The sequence below is a fragment of the Wasmannia auropunctata genome, unplaced genomic scaffold (genome assembly GCF_000956235.1).
Source record: "Wasmannia auropunctata unplaced genomic scaffold, wasmannia.A_1.0 LD336088.1, whole genome shotgun sequence".
Taxonomy (NCBI): Eukaryota; Metazoa; Arthropoda; class Insecta; order Hymenoptera; family Formicidae; genus Wasmannia; species Wasmannia auropunctata.
The window spans coordinates 940,289-961,656 of NW_012026802.1; the positions used below are offsets into that span (position 1 = coordinate 940,289).

The following is a 21,368-nucleotide window of genomic DNA, read 5'->3' on the forward strand; positions in this document are numbered from 1 at the left end:
ACGCTAGTTAGCGAATCCCTAAATGTGGATTTATCTCTCTTCTACTTTTTCAATAAGAATACCTGTTCTTTTCTGGGACGCGATGGTTATACGCTCTTTCCTTTTTGTCTTTCTTTTTCCTTTTTTTCCAATTATCCTCCTTATACGTTGTTGAAGGCAAATTCTTTTTCATTATTATTTGATTACGGACCCGCCCGAGTCTTTTGCCGTATAGTTACAAGCGTTATCGCACAAAGATCGTTGGAGATTAATAAATTACTACCTCGCTTATAACTTCTTCCATTACTTCAAATATATTTCTGACAATCTTGCTTAGATTAAGATTAATAATTGAGAATTCCCAGTCGTTATAAATAAATAGTGATATTTAATAGCAGTAACGTGGGGGGATATACTTGAGGCCACTAGAGACTTCGCACGCCCGGCTGCGCAACAGAAATAACGTATCCAATCGAAAATTGATAAATTATTCGTAGATTTGGATATTTATATCTTCTTTCGTCATTCTCCAAATATATATTTCTCAATCTCAATTAAATTGAAAACGGTTACTGATCAGAATTTTTGAAGATTTTTCCTCTTAAAATGTCATGACTTTTATTCCTCATTTTTTCTGCTTTCTATTGAAATGCAAAGGATTTAATTTGATACGTAAGGGAAAAAGCAGTACGTATCATGAAATTTTATTTCATTTTTAATAACCTGGAAACTTCCAATTTCGGTAAATGTATTTAATGAAACATCAATTTGTAAGAGATTCAATACTCTATAACGTAGCGAAGTGGAGATAAATGTAGCGAGTTTTTAAATTTCCTCTTAAAAGAAAATCACGCAAAGCACTTTAAAAATAATTTTAATATGAACCATCGCATAAAATTGCAATAAATATTAAAAAAAAATATTTAACAAATAAATACATATAAAATTTATACAAAAAAATTCAAGCCCTAAAACTTTTTATAATTGTAATTATTTACGACATGTAATATTATTACCTAGTTTTTTGCTTAATAACGCCATTGTAAAATTGAATTGAAATATCGCGAAACTATTAAATCTCTTTTCTTGTATAAAAATTTTTATATGTCTACAAAAATTACAGATCTCAGATCTGCGAAAATATACAACTGTCGGAATGGATGGAATTTCTGTATTCTACAAAAGAGTCCTTCAAAAACATGTAACGTAATAAAACTCCCGGATGGGATTTTTGCATGTCCGTAAGAAATTCCTTGGAAATACGTAATATAATAAAACTGGTCAAATGTTGTTCCAAGGGACGGAAGCTATTCTATAATTGGTATACATACGTAAAATCCATGTAATCCGCGTTATATTATTACGGATAGCCATGCCGGGCCGGGAACAAAATGTGACCCACCAGTGGATATGCGGACTTTCATGAGAGGAAAAACATGTCTCATCATTAGATATATAGTATTGAACACGTATAAGAAACCGATAAGGGACGATGGAAGGAGATTCAGAGTTTATGCAACGTCATTGTATACTTATCGTTCACAGTTGTATCCGCTAATGTAAAAAAAGATATCTGTTTTCATCATTCTTTCAATATCTCATTTAAACGACTGCACATGTGAACGTATATGTATACCTTTTTATGCAACTTATCGATCTGTTCAACTCAATTAACAATTCATTATTCGAACTGTTAGTGATAATAATATGAATCTGTGTGTTTAAGTTTTATCCAAAAATATTCTTATACATGTCTGTAGAAACTAAATAATGGAAATAGAATTGGACTACAGCGTGCGAAAATGCAATCTGAAATTTAGGTCAAGGAACGAATCAATTTTTATCGCTGGGAAACTTTTAGAAAATGAAAGAGATGAAAAATACGTATATACATATTTATCGAAAAATATCAAATAAGAAATCTGATACTTGTAGATTGAAGAGCGTGATTCGGATCCCACATTCTTTCTTCTAAATCTATTATCGGATTTTTTTGAAGCAGACTCGTCGCGGCTGTTTTACATAGATTGACGCGCGCGGAAGGGTGGCTCAGTGCTAGCGTTATTACATCCTGAAAAGTTATTTTGCTATGTTATTATTATCACGCGGCAGCGTCTCGACGTCAAGTGCATAAAAATAGCGCCAGGCCGTATGCGACCATGCTCACGCCATTATCTATCGCCGAGCGCGCGCTACACCTCGACTCCTCTTTTCTGGAAATTTCGCACCTCGGATTTTGCTATTAAAATTTTTCAGAGAATAATACTGCACAATGGGAAATCTAATGAAATTCTTCACAATTATTATTATTTTTTTAATAGGTTAGTAGGTCAACAAATGTTATTATCATTTTTTTTAAGCGTGCTGGAAATGGCCTCTATCGGCAGCGCGAACGTGACATCCGTTTATTCTATTATTTTTTTCTAATAATAAACCTAAATCCGTATATTCGTTTTTGCATGCAAAATAATATTAACTACGAAAACGGCTTGACAATCATTGAAATACCGCTAATATTTTTGCAGCAATAATTAATTGAATAATTTTTAATCTTCTTCTGTTTATCTATTTATTTGTAACAATGTTATTTAAAAACAGCTGAAACAATTTTATTTGAAATTTTAACATCAGACGTGATGTTATACCTATACGTAACTCTACAACGATAATAATATTTTCAAAAGGTAACAACGTTTTTAAAAATTAATCGATTAACAAATTTATTAATTATGAAATATTTATTTTCGCGTTTGAAATGGCATCGGTATAAAACGGGTATACGAAGTACGGATAACTCGCTAGCTAGTTATTAATAAAACTTTTATTGATATTGATTTTTTCGTGTGCGCCACCCTGTTACATTATACATTTTAAAACACGCTCCGATTCGCTCGGCGCATCGAGACTGAAACATAAAGTCGTTATTACGAATCACCGTGTTACAGCCGCGCGAAAATGATCTCCGCTCGGGATAATGGTAATGGGAACAGACGCGGAATATGTTTTTTTTTTACATTGCGAATCGAGAATTAAACTCACTGAAATCGTAGCACCGAGCAAAATTCGTCGCGCGAACGTGACGCATTTGGATCTGTCGAGAATATTTGACGGGTGAACGCATTGTCCCGAGAGAGAGAAAGAGAGAGAGAGAGAGAGAGAGAGAGAGAGAGAGAGAGAGAGAGAGAGAAAGAGAGGGTGAGAGAATCGGGACTGGAGAAGGGGAGGGGTGAGGGTTGGGCTTTGCCTTTGCCAGCCATCGCCGATGTTGCGCATCGGTCGATACATCCAGCCAGCAACCGCCACTTGTATCTCAATTTCCGCTGAATTAGGAGCTATCGACGCGGGACGATTTATCGCGTTGTTTACCGCCACGATCGCGACGGCGGCGATCGTCGCGAATTTCGCGGAATCCTCTCCGATCTCGCGATTCGATTCCACCGCAAAGTGAACGATCGTCTGTGCGCGCGCGCGCTAGTCTCTCACAAACGTGGTTTTTACACCTCGCCGTGAGCGCGTACATTTTTCGTACGCGCGGACCTCGGATATCGAAAAACGTTCCCGGTTGCCGTCTGTACGACCGTGCATATACGCAGCTGTCTCTCGAGTCGCCCGCACGAACTGGAAAGGTAGAGAGACGTGGGGAAATTGCGGAGAAAACTTGCCGGAGTAGGAAGCGCGCACCCGAGTCAAGGATACCCGACCGCGACGGCAACTTCGAGGGGGAAAACTTTACGTTTACCTTTCTCTGTAGCGTCTGGAACTATATACGACACCCATACGAACTCGCGCGCGAGAGTCTCGCGGAATTAGGTCCCCTCATATGACGTCTGTATCCGAAGGGGGTGGCGCGGGTTTTCCCCGCGCGGGAAACGCGCGAGCGCGCACGCGGCCGCGCACGCTTTAAATTATGGATGGAAATTTATGCGAGCGCGCTATGGGTCGCGCAATGCCTATGAAAAACAATGCGCGGGCGAGTCGTTGAGCGGAACTGCGGGACGGTGTAAATCACAGCTTTCTCATTTCGAGAAACGAAAGGGATTTGCCGGGGCGCTCGACGTAAGATATTTTCGGTACTTTAGCCTCTTTCTCATTTACAGCATCCGACCGCGTGGGAAGCGAGTGGAATTTTATTCCATACCAAAATGACGAGAGAGAGAGAGAGAGAGAGAGAGAGAGACTCTTATTACGCCTTTAACAAAAGTACGGAGTGTTATTGTTGCTCGCGCGCGATTCAAGTTGCTATTTTGCTCTCTTATCGGCTCTCCCACGAAATATGGACTACTACTCGTATATACTAGAGCGGATGTAGAGACCTGTCGGAAATTTTCTACACGCGTGCTTTACACCTGAAGCGTCCACTGACCGGAACGAAAGAATGCAACGAGATTATCTTGTTAAATATACTCGACGTACATTCGATAAAGCGCGACCCGCTTTATATATATATATATATATATATATATATATATATATATTTAACGTTAGTCTGTGCATAGCCACGTAATATAGCATTATCCTCTTTTCCTTGCAATGGAAGGTAAACAGCCGTGAAACAGCGTTTTTTTCTTCAACATAATTTCTCGTTCGCTGAACCCGGAGAATCGTGTCGCGATTTACGACACGGCGCGGCGCGGCGTGCTCACGCTCGGAAAATCGCTGAGACTTCCAGACATATCGAATTATGAGAGTCTCGAAGTTAGCCCCGGAGGAAGCTGAGCTGACGACAAAAAGTGGAGCAGCTTATACGAAGACAGGAAAGATTAATCGCTTCCGATTACTTGCTGAAAGGATATTGTGAGCCGTGTACGATCGGTGGCGCAAACCGTACCTACCACGTGCTGTTTTCAAGTACGCTATCGTCAGTAGTTACGACAAATACGCGTGCAGACGCGTCTGGCTATTTTCGTGTATTTTTCACTGCGAACAGCTTTTTTTGCTCGCCGATCGATACGCATCGGATTTGATTAATTCAACCGTGTAATCGGGTGATGCAGTTTAAAATTAATTCTTCCTATTCTCTCTCGCGAAGGAAATTGCTGCTTTTCGACGCGACGAATTTTCCGCATGGGCGTTCCATGACACGCAATCGCATAATTAAGGTATCTGCCGCCTCGTTGAATCGATATCGCTTTCGTGATTTAACCCGAGACATCTAAGCGCAAGGAGATGCCATCTTTTCTTTCGTAATGGTGGATTATTCTTTGTCATTTGCCGCGACAATGCGGCAATTCTCGTTGTTCGAGGTCGATGAAACGACGTCTCTCCTCGTTTTCCACGGCTCCTTGTATCTCAAACAGGCTCGCATTCATTCTTCTTGCCAGCTTCTTTTCAGATCTCTCTACGGCATAGCGATCGTTAAACGGCGACTAATGAACTTAGATTTCTTCCTCGAGTTGTACGATTCTCTCCCGTAACGTAATTTCCAAGGGCGGATTTTTATCTCTGCTCCGCGATAACCAATGTATCGGAAATCGATGTAAAATAGAACGAGGAGGACGTGCAATAAACGCGAGACACGGAATCTCTAGGGTAGCGATAAATGTGGATATAATTTTTAAAAAATTTTGAAGGACCATCGCGCTCACCTTTATGAATTTTTAAATAAAGAATTTACTCGAGATAATTAAGTAGCTTGCGCGCGAGAATTATGAGGATGGAAAATGCACGGAGGGAAAGATAATGGCGGAATATCACGGGAGCGATATTCAGAAAATGTTACTGGCGCGAATTGCACCGGTGGGGGACTGTTTTGAAAATAATCTTGATTGATTTTGTGGAAATCTCTCAGACTGCTTATAATAGATTCGGCGGGGAGGGGACTCGTTCCGTTTCTGTCCAGCCAGAACTCCTATTTTCATCTGTACAATTATATCCTTTTACATCTTGTTTTCGGAACGGGGTCATCCACGGTGAGCGCAAAGAGAATGTAGCGATACGTTGGAATCAATTTTCACGTGAAAAAGAACACTCGAAATGGTGCTGATGTCAAAGGGGCATGTAGACATCGTAGACTCAAACGGAATACGCGATGTCATTCCCAATGATCGTCTGTCGTCGCCAAGATAACTCATAGCTCAAAGATCATTCCTGCGTCCGCTTTAACTGTTATTTCAGCTACGACGCACAAAGCGCTCATATCCGTTCGCATTAAATTTATTTCTGCAAAAATTCAACTTTTGAGAACAAAGTTTTTCCTTCGACGGAATATTTAAAATACTTTCCCTGTTTTTACTATAAAAAAAAAACCATTATGGTATGAAAATAGTTCGAGTTCTCTCTGTGCTTCCTCCTCGAGGTAAATAAAATCGAAGAGTGTTACTCGCATTTATTAATATCACAATTTCAATCCCGCGTTTCCGGATTAATTTTTCGTTAATTAGAATGACGTCGGCTGCATTACGATAATATATATTCATCCCTCCCCACCTTCTTTGGCATCTATTCTCCGCTCTTCTCTATTTTCTGGCTGTACACCAACAAACACTTGTTGATTCTGTAAATATCAAAGAGGATTTTCGATATAAGAAATGATCACTTTTCATCTTGACGCAAACACGAATCGTGAAAGTGTGAGAAAAGAGTAATATACGACACGTTTCGCAACATTGCGCCTAATTTTTTTTTTTTTCGCGATATTCAAACTGCTTCTTATTTTGATATTTTCTCGGTATTTTGGATACTTTTCTGATTTCCACCAGACTCTTTTCTAGACACTTGAGTTTGCCTTGAAATATTATCCTATCACAATGCGAAACGAGCGTGTGTATAACAAATCTCGTGTATTGCAGTGTAGTGCCGCCGTCGGGATGAAGGCGTTCTTCGACATGATGCACAACGGGCCGCACAAGGTGATACTCTTCGGCGGTGCTTGCACACAAGTCACGGACCCGATAGCGAAAGCCTCGAAACACTGGCGCCTTACGCAGGTAATGCGACGGTAAAACGTCGTCGTAAATATTCATGACTTGCGGGGAGGCTGTCCTCCTTCTTGCTCCTCTGCTTATTTGCATGCTGACACACACATACACACACACACAGAGATACGTGCACACGCACAGCGGGGGAGGGAGGAACAAAAAAGAAAACAGAAACAAACAACGAGCTTTATAAGAGAGGTGTGGTTCTTTACCAATATTCGCTCTCTACTCTTACTGTTGCAGCTCAGCTACGCGGACACCCATCCTATGTTCACAACCAATAGCTTCCCGAATTTCTTTAGGGTCGTGCCGTCGGAAAACGCCCTCAACGCACCGCGAGTGGCGTTACTTCTGCATTTCAACTGGACCCGGGTTGGCACGATTTATCAGAACGAGCCCAGATACGCATTGGTAAAGCCAATCCTAAGATCAGCGATCGAGGAAGCACTCGGTCAATAAGAAAAGCCGAATGAAAAGAGAAAGAGAAAGAAAATTCATAAATTTTATAAACAATTTTCTGTACCGTGGTCCCTTCAAAGTCGTACTTTTTTTATCATAAACGTAATTAAAATTTAAAATTGATAACTTTAATCTCGTTCCTATACGGCGAATACACTCTTTTTCCTAGATGCTAGAAAAACTCGGTAAATTATAAAAAGAGAATTATAAAAAGAGACGGGGAATCTTTTGAAAATCTCGAGACCTTCTTGTACATTTTCCACGCGTTAGTTACCATTAAGAAAGTGATTCAAACAGCGGTTCTCGACAGTTGGAAGCAATTCGGGGAAATGAAAGGGTTAATTAATCCCGTCGCGAGAGAGCGCGTCGTTTTCCACGCGCGCTCGCGGGCGTGGGTGATGTATATGCAGCAACTGTTCCATTTACATTATAAATGGAGATTTGCCGTCGCTAGCGGCCTGCTTGAACAAGCTAAATGCGCGAATGCGCTCACGTTATGGCACGTGATAAGCATTCGTATTGAAAGCGGCAGGAGTTCTCTCTTTCTCTCTCTTTCTCTTTCTCTCTCTCTCTCTCTCTCTTTCGTCATCCTCCCTGCGAATCGCGTTTCCAGGTGCACAATCGGTTGGTGGCCGATCTGGATGAGAGCAAAATGGAGCTCGTGGAGACGCTAAGCTTTGCCAACGAGGTGACAACGGCGCTCGAAAAGCTCAAGGAGAGGGACGTGAGGATTCTCCTGGGAAATTTCAACGAGGCGTGGGCTAGGCGGATATTCTGCGAGGCTTACAGGTTCGGCTTATACGGCAGAAAGTATCAGTGGGTCATCATCGGGACTTATACCAGGGAGTGGTGGTTGCGCCCGGGCGGCGGATGCGCCCCATCCGAGCTGTCCGAGGCCCTTCACGGTGTCATCCTGACGGATCTGTTACCGCTGACGACCGAGGAGCAGCACACCACGTCCGGAATTGTGAGTGTACCGCATCGAAACTGCGCGCTGTTGGTTTTCGATTAAATCCGCGCGGATCGCTCCGGGAAGTCCGGGAATCCCGTTCAACTTGGAAATTACTTGGCCTTTTTAAATTGGTCGAAATATCGTTTCTCTGTTATAAATGTAATTTAATCACATCCGAGATTTTCTTTTCGCGGTAGAAACGCGACGCTATGTTATTTCTTCCACGTGAGTAGTTGAATTCGATCCTGAAGGGATTACGGCGGAATCGCGGAATCAGATTGACTGAAGAATCCGTATAGATGGAGTACAGCGCTCCGAGTAACGTGTGTATGCGTATCTGCTTGAATGCATTTCTGATCGAATACGGATCCCCCCGAAAATTGCGTTTAATCGCGCCTTGGAGCGATCGACGGCGGTTCAAACGAAAACGACGTACATATATATATATATATATATATGTGTGTATATATATATATACACACACACATGACTCTTTGAGATTCGTCATACACGAGGGCACACGCCTGTTGCGTCTTCATGCATTCGATTTGATGCGTTTCACCCCCAGACCCCGGACCAGTATCAGGTCGAGTACGACTCGAGACGGGGCGCCGAGTACTCTAGGTTCCACGGATATACGTACGATGGTATCTGGACGGTCGCGCTGGCTGTAAAACACGTCGCGCGCAGGATACGACACTTCCATCGTAACCAGACTATATCCGACTTTCGGTACAGGGACGTATTGTGGGAAAAGCTCTTCCTCGATGCCCTCAGGAATACAAGCTTCGACGGTGTCACGGTAAGCTTGGCCCGCCTCGCAATTTCGCGTCGCAACGGCGCCCCTTCACCCTCGTACACCGGCGAACACAACCCGGGATAATGTCATTCGACATAAAACCCCTAGTGCTAAAAACGAACGTCGTTATAGAATGCGCTACGTAGCAAGCGTACAGATCTGCAGTAGTTTTCTCGAGAGATTATCTTGGATATAAGTAAGATTTAGATGACTTTTTCCGTTTCTATTTTATCAGCAATAAACGGTTTTAAGCAGCTTTTAAAAAGATATTGTAACTCTAATCTACGTATTTACTTAACATTCTGTTTCTGTTGTAATTGATAAAGAGAGAATTCTCGGAAAGAAAGCTTTTGTGCTAAGTAATATTCTCTTTTAAAAAATTACTCGTTTTCCACTTTTCGTTAGCGCCATCGGTTGCTAACGAGTTTCTAAGAGATATCTAAAAAGTTAGGTAACAGATTAAGACTTTTTAATGTTTTGTAAGTTTAATTTTTCTAATATCTTTCTTAATATCAAACTTTTGAGTTCAAAAAACACATTCTGAAAATGTACTGCAAATAATAATTTAACTTTTCTAAAGTGTTTCGTTTCGTTTTCGTTTTTTTTCTCAAAGTATTGCTTGTTATATTTAGTTTACGATGAGAATAATGACATTTTTATTTCTTATTATAAAAAGGCAATTGTTTTCGATTAAAATAAAATGTATGATATTTTTTTTTACACTCGTACCAATAAATTCTCGAGACATTTTATATTAATTGCGACCTTACATGTTTATATTTTGTGAAGGATAAAGAATTTCGCTGGGATTATCACCTTTCGCTTTAGCCCTTTTAACGATAATTTCCGTAGCTCAAAGCAAAATATTTCTCTTTCCGCGCGCTCGATTGATTCGCATCACTTAGCTCCAATTCGCCGAGTTGTTATTTGTGTCGAGGGTATTGAGATAACCATTGTTGCCGTGAGACTGCCCCCGGGTATTGCGGAACCGGGGAGAAACTTGCTTAAAAAGACGACAGAGACTAAAGGAGAAGAAGACGTTTGTAAAGAAAAGACGAAGAGAGATTGGAGAGCGTGTCTTTACGCTCTCATTAGACGAGCGACAACCCCTGCTTTCGATCGTCGAGCGCATGGGCTCGGTGACGACGGGCTGGCCGAGCACTTTGTGCCTGTCGTGGACAGAGAGAGAAAGAGAGAGAGAGAGAGAGAAAGAGGAGAGAGATGCGGAGAAGAACACAGAGGCCGCGCGTTCCACAGTAATCAACATTCGTACTATAGGCGCGCATGTTACACTTGACCGTCTTTTTGCCCGAGCCCGAGTGTCTTCAAGCGCAGGCATCACTTTTCTGCACGCGTCCTAACCGCGCGAGCGTTCGCAACGGCGAACTTAATGAGTTGCCTTTTTTATTTTACGCCCTTTCCATTTGTACTTCTCTCTTTACATTCTCTTTTCTTTCATTCGTATATACTCTACCCGTGACGCAGTGCTTTGCAACGCCACAGTTGAGCGCGTTTTAGCAAAAAGGGATACGTATACGTGTATGTATGGTAGCAATAACAGAGCGGGAGAATGGGACCGATCGGCGGTGAACCGAATTGAAATTAAAACGAAATCAAAAACATGACAAACCGCTGGGGCGAGTTAGCGAGGCAAATTGGCATGAGTTGATAGCGAGTTGAATCGGTGAGCGGGCTTTTATTTTAAAATCCGTTTCACCCGACGATCCCGACCGATCGCCTGTGGTAACCGCCCTGTATAACAACGCTATACATGGATGTGAGAAGTATAAAATTTTGCAGGGGCCGGTCCGCTTCTACGACAACGAGAGAAAAGCGTACATTCTTCTAAAACAATTCCTGGGTAAGTTATTTCTTGATATTGGCTGCAGGAGAGAGGGCGGAAGAAGGAAAAAAAGAGAGAATTTTGAACACAGAATTATTCAGATAGATTAAAGTACCTATTACAAAATTAATTTAGAGAGTATATACTGGCTACGGTACAGCAATTAATAAAGGAATTCAAATGAAAAATATGTCATGTGGAAAGCGCGGATCGCACAATTTTAATTTAACAAAAGAATTTTTTAAATTGCACTATAGGATAAAGTATATTTGTAACAGTTTCAATTAGGTATTGTTTTTTTTTACTCGATATTGGCAACCACCATCTATTTCACCATCAGTGGTATAATTTACGGATCAGTGCGTATATTTCTCGTGACCGATTCGACGTTAATAGTAATACAGATACGGATGTTAAAAATTGGTCGCTTCGAAATAAAAATGTTTAACGCGAAATAGAAATATTATCTTATCGCGTCTCTTGAACGTGGATTCATCGTTTTAGACGGTCGCGAGGTAAACGTAGGCGAGTACGATAGCATAACTGGCGTTCTGGATCTGACCAGAAGAGAGGCTCCGCTGTGGAACGGTAAATCACCGCCGAAAGACAGGACGGTTCGCATCATCGAGCACTCGACCGTGGACATCACGCTGTACGCGGTGCTAGCCTCGGCTGCTAGTGTCGGTATCGTCTTGGCATCCATTTTTCTCGCCATCAATATCAGATACAGAAATCAAAGGTGACGGCTCCGCCGTAATATATAACAATTATACAACACGCGCGTAACACGGTTCCTCCATTTCGCGCTCCCAGATTACTTTCCCGGTCCCTCCCCCCAGGGAGCCAACGTGCGCGGTTCACACGCGAAACTCAATATTACAGATACATCAAAATGTCATCGCCCCACCTGAACAACCTCATCATCATCGGTTGTATGCTGACCTACAGCAGCGTTATCTTCCTCGGACTAGACTCGCAATTATCGAGCGTAGCGGCGTTCCCATATATCTGTACGGCCCGAGCGTGGCTGTTAATGGCTGGTTTCTCGTTGGCCTTCGGCTCCATGTTCTCGAAAACGTGGCGTGTACATTCCATATTCACCGACGTGAAGCTCAATAAGAAGGTAACCCGTTAACGAGAGCGCGGCGCGCACTTTCGTGTTCAGCGTTAACGAGCCTGTATCGTGTGATTCAGGTGATAAAAGATTACCAGTTGTTCATGGTCGTCGGGATATTGTTGGCCGTCGATCTCACGATCATGACGACATGGCAAGTGGCCGATCCGTTTTATCGGGCGATAAAACAAATGGAGCCCTATGTGAGTAAAAAAAAAAAATTATGAAAACGTATATATACATATATATGTCAATAAATATACGCTTACAAATTTCGGCTGCATTTCCGTCTCTATCTTCTATCTGCAGCAATGCGCGAAATGAGTTCGCGGTAATGTTCGTTAATACGCGAATTGCCTCTCGATTGCAGCATCACCCTTCCAGCGAGGATATAATAATCATCCCGGAAAACGAGTATTGTCAGAGCGATCAAATGAATATTTATCTGTTTTGCATATATGCATACAAAGGCCTTTTAATGGTAAGTTAAGCTGAATCGCTAAGCGCCTCAGCGCGGATAAAATGGCATACGATAGGCACTCACCCGGCCGGCTTTCAGATATTCGGTGCCTTTCTGGCATGGGAAACGCGGCACGTTAGTATACCGGCATTAAATGACAGTAAATACGTGGGGATGAGCGTGTACAACGTTGTTATAATGTGCGTCACCGGTGCAGCTATAAGCTTCGTGCTGACTGACAAACAAGACGCCATGTTTATAATGTTGGCGGTGTTCATTATATTTTGTAGTACAGCCACTCTTTGTCTGGTTTTTATTCCTAAGGTACGTTTTTATCTCGCCCATTGTTTTGCATTTTAAACTGACCTTCGATCGCGAACGATCGAAGAGATTACTTAATTGAATGCTTTCCGCTTAGCATTTTCCGAACTAAAACTTTGTCAAACGGATTTAATTTTAAATCGCTAAAGTCTTATAAAAGTTCTCGTTCATTTAAGCATGATACTATTGATTTGTCTGATACTACCTATTTATCGCGCGTTTTCACTCTTCAGCAGTCGTCTTATTACAACCTAGAATCTTTGCAGAGTTCTCTTTTGGAATTTGTTCCTTTGGAGTCTAGAATTCTGAGTCGCTATATACTTAGTTAAAAAAAGCATTTTTTAATTACATTTGTAGTGTCAATCCTCCTTTTTAAAATTTATATTTATGTTATTAAAAAAAGAGTATTTATGTAGATGTATGCACATTAATTTATTTAATTTTCTTTTCCTTTGTTATTTTATATTAATTTTATAACCCAATTGCTTCAGTTAATTTTTCAAACACTTTATGTTTTTCCATACGCATGTTTTTAAAGGATCTGCCCTAGAGCGATAATAAACATTTCTGTCCTATTCTCGGGGTGAGAACCGGCGAAGCCAAGTAAGTCTCTTGGGATTTTCAGGTAATAGAGTTACGCAGAAATCCACAAGGGGCGATAAATAAGCGGACCAGGGCGACTCTGAGGCCGATGTTGAAAATACGAAGGGACTCGACTGTCAGCGAGCTCGACGAGCGTTTGAAGGAGGCGAAGCTGACGAATAAAAAATTCCGGAAGCAATTGTTGCAAAAGGATTCCGAGCTTCAGGTAAGCTTTTCCGTTCATTAAACTTCCAAACGGCATTACAGCAAGTATTACTTCGCCGGAGTTACGAACTTGTTACACAAGGAATACGTTACGTAGTCTGTCGCAGAACCACCTTTGTTTCTTCTGCGAGAAATCTGAAATCTGAATTTAATGTTAAAGTTAATTGAAATTAAACTTTATTGAGAGAATTAAGTTTTGAATAAAAATGAAGAAAGATCGGAGATATATATGTATCATGTAATATACTTTATACAATAATTGTTTGCGTCATTCTACATTTATCTCTGTCTAATAACCAATTTCACTAAAATTTCCTTGGCGAAATGCATGCTGTTTAATAAAACACCCCATCCGTGCACTAATTTGAGGGTTGATGGCGGTCTTCGATTAACGGAAAAGCGAACGATCCAGCACCATCTATCCTTAATTTGGTTATATATAAATAATCACGACGTCATTGCTTCGCGTGCAGTTTGCTCTCCCTGAGAGTAACAATCTAAAATTATTCCAACGGGCTCCCAGTACGCTCGCACGTTTAAGCAATGTTATACTTAATCCAGAAATATTTATATCGAGTGCGTGCGTGACTGCAGAGGAAGTTATTTCATTATCTTGCATGTTACTTCAGGGATTTTTAAGGAGAATGGGCGAGGAGATTGAGAGCGAAACGCAAGAGACCGTTGACACGTTGCCGGTCCCGAAGCCCGAAGAGACCGTTAAGAGAGAAGGTAAACAAAGGAAAAATTTTGAGATGAATGAAAGATAAAAGAAAGGCAAAATTTAATTAAAAGAAATTGCAATATTTGTCGAGTAAAATTGAAAATGGAATTGCACAATTTCCAAGTAGAGTTATCATTAATTAAAATAGAGCTAATAGAGTTATTACTAATTAAAACTAAGTTATTATTAATTTATTTTGTGACCTCAATATATTTTTCTCACTTGGAAGACAATTTTTCGCAAACCTCTTTTTTTAGACTACAAATTTCAGACCACAAATTTTATTTACAACAAGAATTAATGAACAAATTGCAAATTCTGCGCCAGTTTAATATACCGAAAGATGGATAATGTTAAATCATCATATTAATAATTTCGGTTTATTTATTTGACAGGACCGTCGATAACCACAGAGACGACCGATGTTTCAATGTCCATGTGCAGCTTGAATTCATCAACCGTTTCGCAGCCAGAGGGTGATTACGTCAACGTGGATCAAGTAGCAAAGTACGTAGTCACGCTTGTTATCAAACTCCTCCTTTAGTTCTAAACCCTTTAACGGAATGTAGTTAAATTGACCATTGCATATAGAAACGAATTATTTGACTAAAATAATTAATTGTTTCGATTGAAAATTCAGTTAATTTTACAAAACAATATATAAAATAATAACTTAACAAAAGTGCAGTTGAGAAATTTCTGTGATCTCCAATAAACTCCATGCCGTTAAGATATTACTTATAATTTATCTGTTTTTTTTATTTTGTTTCAAAAATTAGGTAAAAAGGGTTAAATGTTTAAATATTTCGACTATCTATCTATACCCTGTTGACCACGTCCCGGAAGTCTCCGGTGTACCCGGTTCGCCGTCCATCCTCAAGGTAGTCGCGTGGTGCTTGTTTTAGGAAAAGGTCGTCCCTTTCGAAGGCCACGTCAATCATCATCGACAACGAAAGAGTGGCTATGATGAGCCAGACGATTGAGGAGAGCTCCTCTCCGGGCGGTGAGGTGGCGTTGGACATGACGCCGCCGTCGCTATCGTTAGCAACAACGACGACAACGGCGATAACAACGACGACGACGACGATGACCCACATGAGGCACACGTGCGGCGCGGACGCGTCGCGGCGCAAAAGCATCCCCGACGAGGTGGCCAAGGACGGTGGCGAGACGATGATGAAACGCCACAGGATTCCCGAGCCACTACCGAGTGAAGCCGTGACCACGCGCTACGGTTTCGTGCCGCCGGTCGTCGAGGAGAGCGACGCCGTGATTCTGGAGGAGACCGAGATCGCGAGGCACGTCTGCCGCGTGAGGAGGAGGAGCAAGGAGGACCGCAGGGCGAAGCTGTCGACGCCGCCGCCGACCAAGAACGTCTCCTTCGGCGAGCTGCACGAGCAGAGCTACATCGAGCACGTGATGCCGTTTTCATTGCAATACGTGCCGAATCATCGGCATGGTAAGAATCGATGCTCCCGAGCTTTTTCTCGCGATTTGATATGGCACACGTATATAAGTAAAATTTGTATATTACAAAAGTAGTGTTGTACAAGTGTTTCAAAAAGAATTCAAATTTTACAGAGTAGATGGTATTCACATTAAATTAAGTAAAAATAATGTTTGCGTTAAATATTTAGATCAATTGAAAAATCTTCGTACTGCTGGAATTGGAAGCGATTTTTGGTAAAGCAAGTGATTTGCTCACTTCTTATGTGAAATGAAAAAGGGAAAAAATATTTTAGAGATTGATTTTTCAATTTGCTCTCTATTGAGTCTTTTTTACTTGGCTTAATGAGTACTATTTATTCTACAAGTCATGCAAACAACATACCGGACTGACTATTGTAATTTGAAGCAGCGCGTCTGCGTTTCAACTTTTAAGTGATTGAGGTCACCGGACATCCGCATCCGAGATTTGATTTTGTTGTTTGGCAAGATTTCCCTTAGATATATATCTCTAGACATTGCGAGACGCGAGACGATACGCCGGGCGTATTCTGTTATAGCAGGGAAGTACGACGAGTCGATGTCGACGATCATCCAGCGTTCCATGTCGGAGCGCACGCGGGAGAAGTGCCTGCGGCTGCACATCGGTGGCGGCCACCCCATAGTCGAGTGCTCGCACCGCGTAGCGCGCCGGATGTGCCGGCACGCGGGCTCCAAGTTGCGCCATCAGGCGCGGCTGGAGTACGTGCAGAGCACCCCGAATGTGGCGACGATGCACAACGGCAAGCACGTCGCGGCGAATCAGCGCGACGGAAGCGGCGACGTGAACGGTAGCGTCTCCCGGTCCCGTTGATTAAGCGTACAGCATCGGAAATTTGCGGAATACTAAATTCGGCCGGGGATATACACCGTCCGTGTATCCGAAACGCGTTCACGGAAAGAAGGGAATTCGCTCACAATCAGAAATCCTAATAATTTAGCAAATCAATAGCCGTATAGACAATCAATTCAGCCATAATTAAGTCTTGCACGGAGAGAATTTTTTTTTAATTTACCCTGCAAATCATGTTAATTGTGGGACAATATGGTATTTAGGAAAATTTTACTATGCACTACAATAAATTTGACAGTAGTAAAATACAGTAAAATTTATTGTAGTGCACAGTAAAATTTGCCTAAATACTATATTGTATCCCACAATTAACATGATTTGCAGGGTAAATTAAAAAAAAAATTCTCTTCGTGTGGATTTGCATAAAATTATTGCGACATTTCGACGAGATACCGCAGACTTCTTGCTGTACAAAAATATAGTGTTGCATTTACGCCAAAATCAAGTCCAAAAAATCGGTAGGTTTTCCGATGCGAAGAAGATGAAAATCGTTGAAACATCGAATTAATAATGGAAAATAAGAGAGCCGAAAAGTAATTACATTTGAATAATATAATACGCCTCGTCTTATTAGTTTGTTCGGTATGGATTCCGTGATATTAAACGCTAAATTGAAAAGTATTGATAACAAATAAATCAATAATTGTTGCGTTCGAGTATATCATGCTTAGCAGCTATCTCGCGAGGTAAATTACAAGTACTTATGTTAAGGGAGTAACAAATGTTTAATAACGAAATCGATGTCAGCCAACGAATTAATAAAGTATACGTCCGAATAGCAGTATAATTACGCGGCGCAGTTATTGATATCGGCTAATTGAATGCATCGGATAATTACCTACCCGAGTCTCTCACGAAATATTCATACCTTCATTATTCGAGTACGTTAAGGGAACGATGTAATACACATAAAGTTACGTTGTATACGTGAGACGTCCATTCAAAATATCATGTATTGCCTTCAAGAGTGAAGGATAATAACGTCGAGTGTGCTAGATTTTGGCGCGGATGCAACCAAGTACTTACAATTAGAGAGCCGAACGCGAAGGCGTCGTTGAGACAGTTCTCGACCTTGGTGTTCTCGCTTTGCAGGTGGTTCCGCGGTGAACGTGTCAAAGATGTACAGCGCTGTATCGGACGGTGAACTGCTGGATCTGACGATTCTACCGATCTTTCAGAAGCTCCTCACCGAGCGGCACAAGAGCACTGCCAGGCGGGGCTATCGCTCGAATATAGCTAGTTGCCCGAATATATCCATCAAGTGCGACATCGTCGAGTACCTCTAACGGCCAAGCCGGCGACGCTTTCTCCTCACCGCGCCGCGCCGGCACGCGCACGCGAAATCACGTTTCCCGTCACGGACTCACCGATCGTGTGTAGGGCGTGCAGCTAGATCGATTATCTAACAATAAGTTAATTAGTTAATATCGCGTTGTATAACGCGAGCGTCTTTTAGATTGTTGCGCCCCCCGAGCGTGCGGTCGGCGATACGTTGTTCGCGATTAACGCATTCGTTAAATCGGACATATTTCAGACGGTTTTTACCATTTCGTTGATTTATTTATAAGAATGACGACGGACTTGGAATACCGCTACCGCGCCACCGCGCAGCCGGGTTAATTAATTATTCGTTCCGTCTCTCGTGTCCTCGCTCTACTGCACTCGATATATCACGGTAAAGCGCGGACGAGGACAAAAAAGAAAATTGGATAACGTAATGCTCTAGTAATAATAATGCTCGAATCGTCACAGCTCTCTCATCGAGATACGAGAAAGACAACGGTCGACGAATAAAAGGTAAGACTTTTTCTATAACACACGAGAGATATTTTCTAAAGACGACGATTATTTAAGCGTAAGGAAGCGTGAAGGGCGAAACGGAGGAGAAAATTAAAAGAAAATTAAAAGAATACGAATTCGGAGTTTAACGAAGATCTATCGCGAGCTCGAAGACTCAAAGTCACCGAGAGATCCCAATATCTGCTCGTATCACTCGTCGTTAATTTGGTTCTAGACGTAAACGAAGTAAGTGTATGGATTTTCGCGCGATATTATCGAGCACACTTAGTTACTTGAACGTCAGTCAATAGATCCTGTATCTCATTAGTGACGCAGCATGTTACGCGGCATATAACAAACATTTGCGGTGAAGCGAACGAGGGAAAAACTTCATACGTATCCGTGATATAGCACACGCATTTTCGAGAGGGCGAAGTCGGGGAGGAAGGGAGGGACGGGGGGATTGTCTATGCAATCGATATAGCGTATCGTTTTCGGGGAAGGAGGGGAAAGAGAGTGGGGGGGGGGTGGACCCTAGCAGCGAACAAATATTGTTTAAATATTTCCTAGTACGACCGAAGAATATTTTTGTGACGCGACTTTGAAACATTGAACTAGTTCTAGTTAACGCGGTTAATTAATTAACGAATATATATTATACCTTCGAGATATTTACAAGACAAACTATAGGAAAACCAAAAAAAAAAAAAAAAAGATATTTGTTAGCCAAGGCAGATTGGAAAGTAGATTTAACTGTTGACTGTTATAGTAATTTCCAACTTGTAAAGCATTTTTCGTTCAAGATAATCCTACAGAATAAGGAGGTCGCATTTACAAGCGTCTCCCTCGGCTAACAAGTGTTTTACAAAGAGAGGGAGAGAGAGAAAGAGAGAGAAAGAGAAAGTATGTATGTGTGTATATATAATTATAAGAACTGTTATAAAACAAAGATATCGAGAGCATGTTAATTAGGAGCGTGTCCATTCTCTCCTTCGAGCGCCCGTTTTCACGAGGCTCGCCAAAATCTCAGGCCGGAAGGCGGCAGGAGCGGTATTTTACAAATACTAAAAGTAAGTTTTCCCTCGCGTACATTTCTAAAATAAATAACTATGTGTTTGTAAATACATGTTATAAAGTAATGTATATTCATTAAATATTTCCCACACATACACACACCACACGCACACACGCGCGCGCACGCGCGCGCGTATACACGAACACAAACACAGACACAAGTACACGTCTAACTTGGCGCGTCTAGCCAATCCTAGGGGGTAATTATGTGAACGTTCACCAGGTATATTTCGTTCTCCGCTAGGGTGCTGTGTTCAAAAATACCTCGAGGAGTATGGCGGAACATGTTAATAAAATGCCTTCGGGTATATCCCTAGAACTGATAATTATCGAATCGAATCGAATCAGTGCATGCATTGTCAATTGCCCCCCTATCCTTTCGTTTTCTACGGAGGAGTAGTAAAGAAACACGATTCCACTCTATCGCGAATAACGACGAGGATGAGATTCCGCGATTTGATCTCTCCTGCTTTAAAACGGGGTGACTCTATAATATATCCGGATGCGAATCACGGAGGAAAAATGTGCGGTTGGGAGGTAAAATGGATACACCGTTCCTTTATGCGAGTGAAATTGAGTTTTCGTTATTCCAACTTGCAAGTGAACTCATTAAAAGTAGAGCTCACTGAGTATTTCCGCGAGAGATTCCTAAGTTTCCTAAGTTGCGGAGGTTTCTCAGACGGCGCGGCCTAAGTCGACGTAACTTGTGACGTACATTCACGACCGAAGTTAACGGAGAGTCTAAGAAGAAAAGGATAAAATCTCCTTTCTTTTTCTTCTTCGTTTTTTTTCAGAGCGACGCGGTAGTTAGTCGCTCTCGTGTAACTGTAGTCTGTACCCCCGTTTTATGGCACGAAGACGGAAGTTCATCGTGTAGCTCGTGTTTTAAATATAGAAACACAACGATTTCAAATTCATCAAGGGCGACATCGCGACTCTCTCAATAATTGTCTCGCGTCGTTTGAACTTTTAGCGGGTGGAAACGACGCGCTAAACAACTCGGTGCAATATTCAGATAAGTTAAGGATAAATTTATTTCCGATCGATACCGATCAATATATATGCATGACGAAACACTCGAAGCGTTTGTACTCGTATTCCTACTGTTAGAGCATGATCTTATTAATATCCCGTAATAATTACATAAGCCAGTGGTGTCGCCGATAGGCAAGCCATGCCAAAAGTTTTTTACAAATCATCGCGAGAACAAAAAAAAAGAGAAAACCTGACAGCAAAATATATATGTATATGTATATATATATATATATATATATATATATATATATATATGCATATTTGTAACTAATGTATGCGGCGAAGCCAAAAGTGATTGAAATGAATGTGATAAGAGTGACGAAGCGCTCTTACTTCGAGATACATACATTGCATTGTGACATACGGATATATCTTTGTGAAAAATGGGCGAATTAAAAGTGATCGACTGGAATTTCGTTCTGTAAAATCCGATTGCCGGACTTTGAAACTAGAATATTGGCGCTAAAAAACTTTGTAGTTTCTCTCGACCTCTTCTCGCAAAGAGGGAAGTTTCTTTCATCCGATTCTCTCGATCAAATAATACGAGCAGTTAAATTTTTAATAAGAACGGAAACAGAGTTAACGTAGATTAAGGAAACGATTTCGGAAACTCTATTCCCGCCGATTCCTTTTAATTCCAAGGATTTCTTGTAGAAATATCTCACAAGGTTTCATCGTCAGCAAGCACATTACTATATATCGAGAGGTAAATAACGACTCTTCTAGGAGAGGAGGGGGGGGGAGGGGCGATTAACATTTGTTAACATTGT

At 41.4% G+C, this 21,368-nt stretch overlaps 1 protein-coding gene across 1 annotated transcript; it reads left to right on the top strand.

Annotated features, from left to right (window-relative positions):
* The first annotated feature begins 6,503 nt into the window (after window positions 1-6,503).
* Window positions 6,504-18,106, top strand: LOC105448178 (gamma-aminobutyric acid type B receptor subunit 2). The gene is made up of 16 exons (XM_011686606.1): window positions 6,504-6,905; window positions 7,140-7,307; window positions 7,969-8,322; window positions 8,876-9,109; window positions 10,907-10,967; window positions 11,454-11,688; window positions 11,832-12,072; window positions 12,144-12,266; window positions 12,434-12,544; window positions 12,623-12,847; window positions 13,470-13,652; window positions 14,281-14,380; window positions 14,768-14,879; window positions 15,278-15,831; window positions 16,379-16,648; window positions 17,803-18,106. The coding sequence occupies exons 1-16, from the start codon at window positions 6,726-6,728 to the stop codon at window positions 17,994-17,996; spliced, it is 3,345 nt and encodes a 1,114-aa protein (XP_011684908.1). The 5' UTR covers window positions 6,504-6,725; the 3' UTR covers window positions 17,997-18,106.
* The last annotated feature ends 3,262 nt before the right edge of the window (window positions 18,107-21,368 follow it).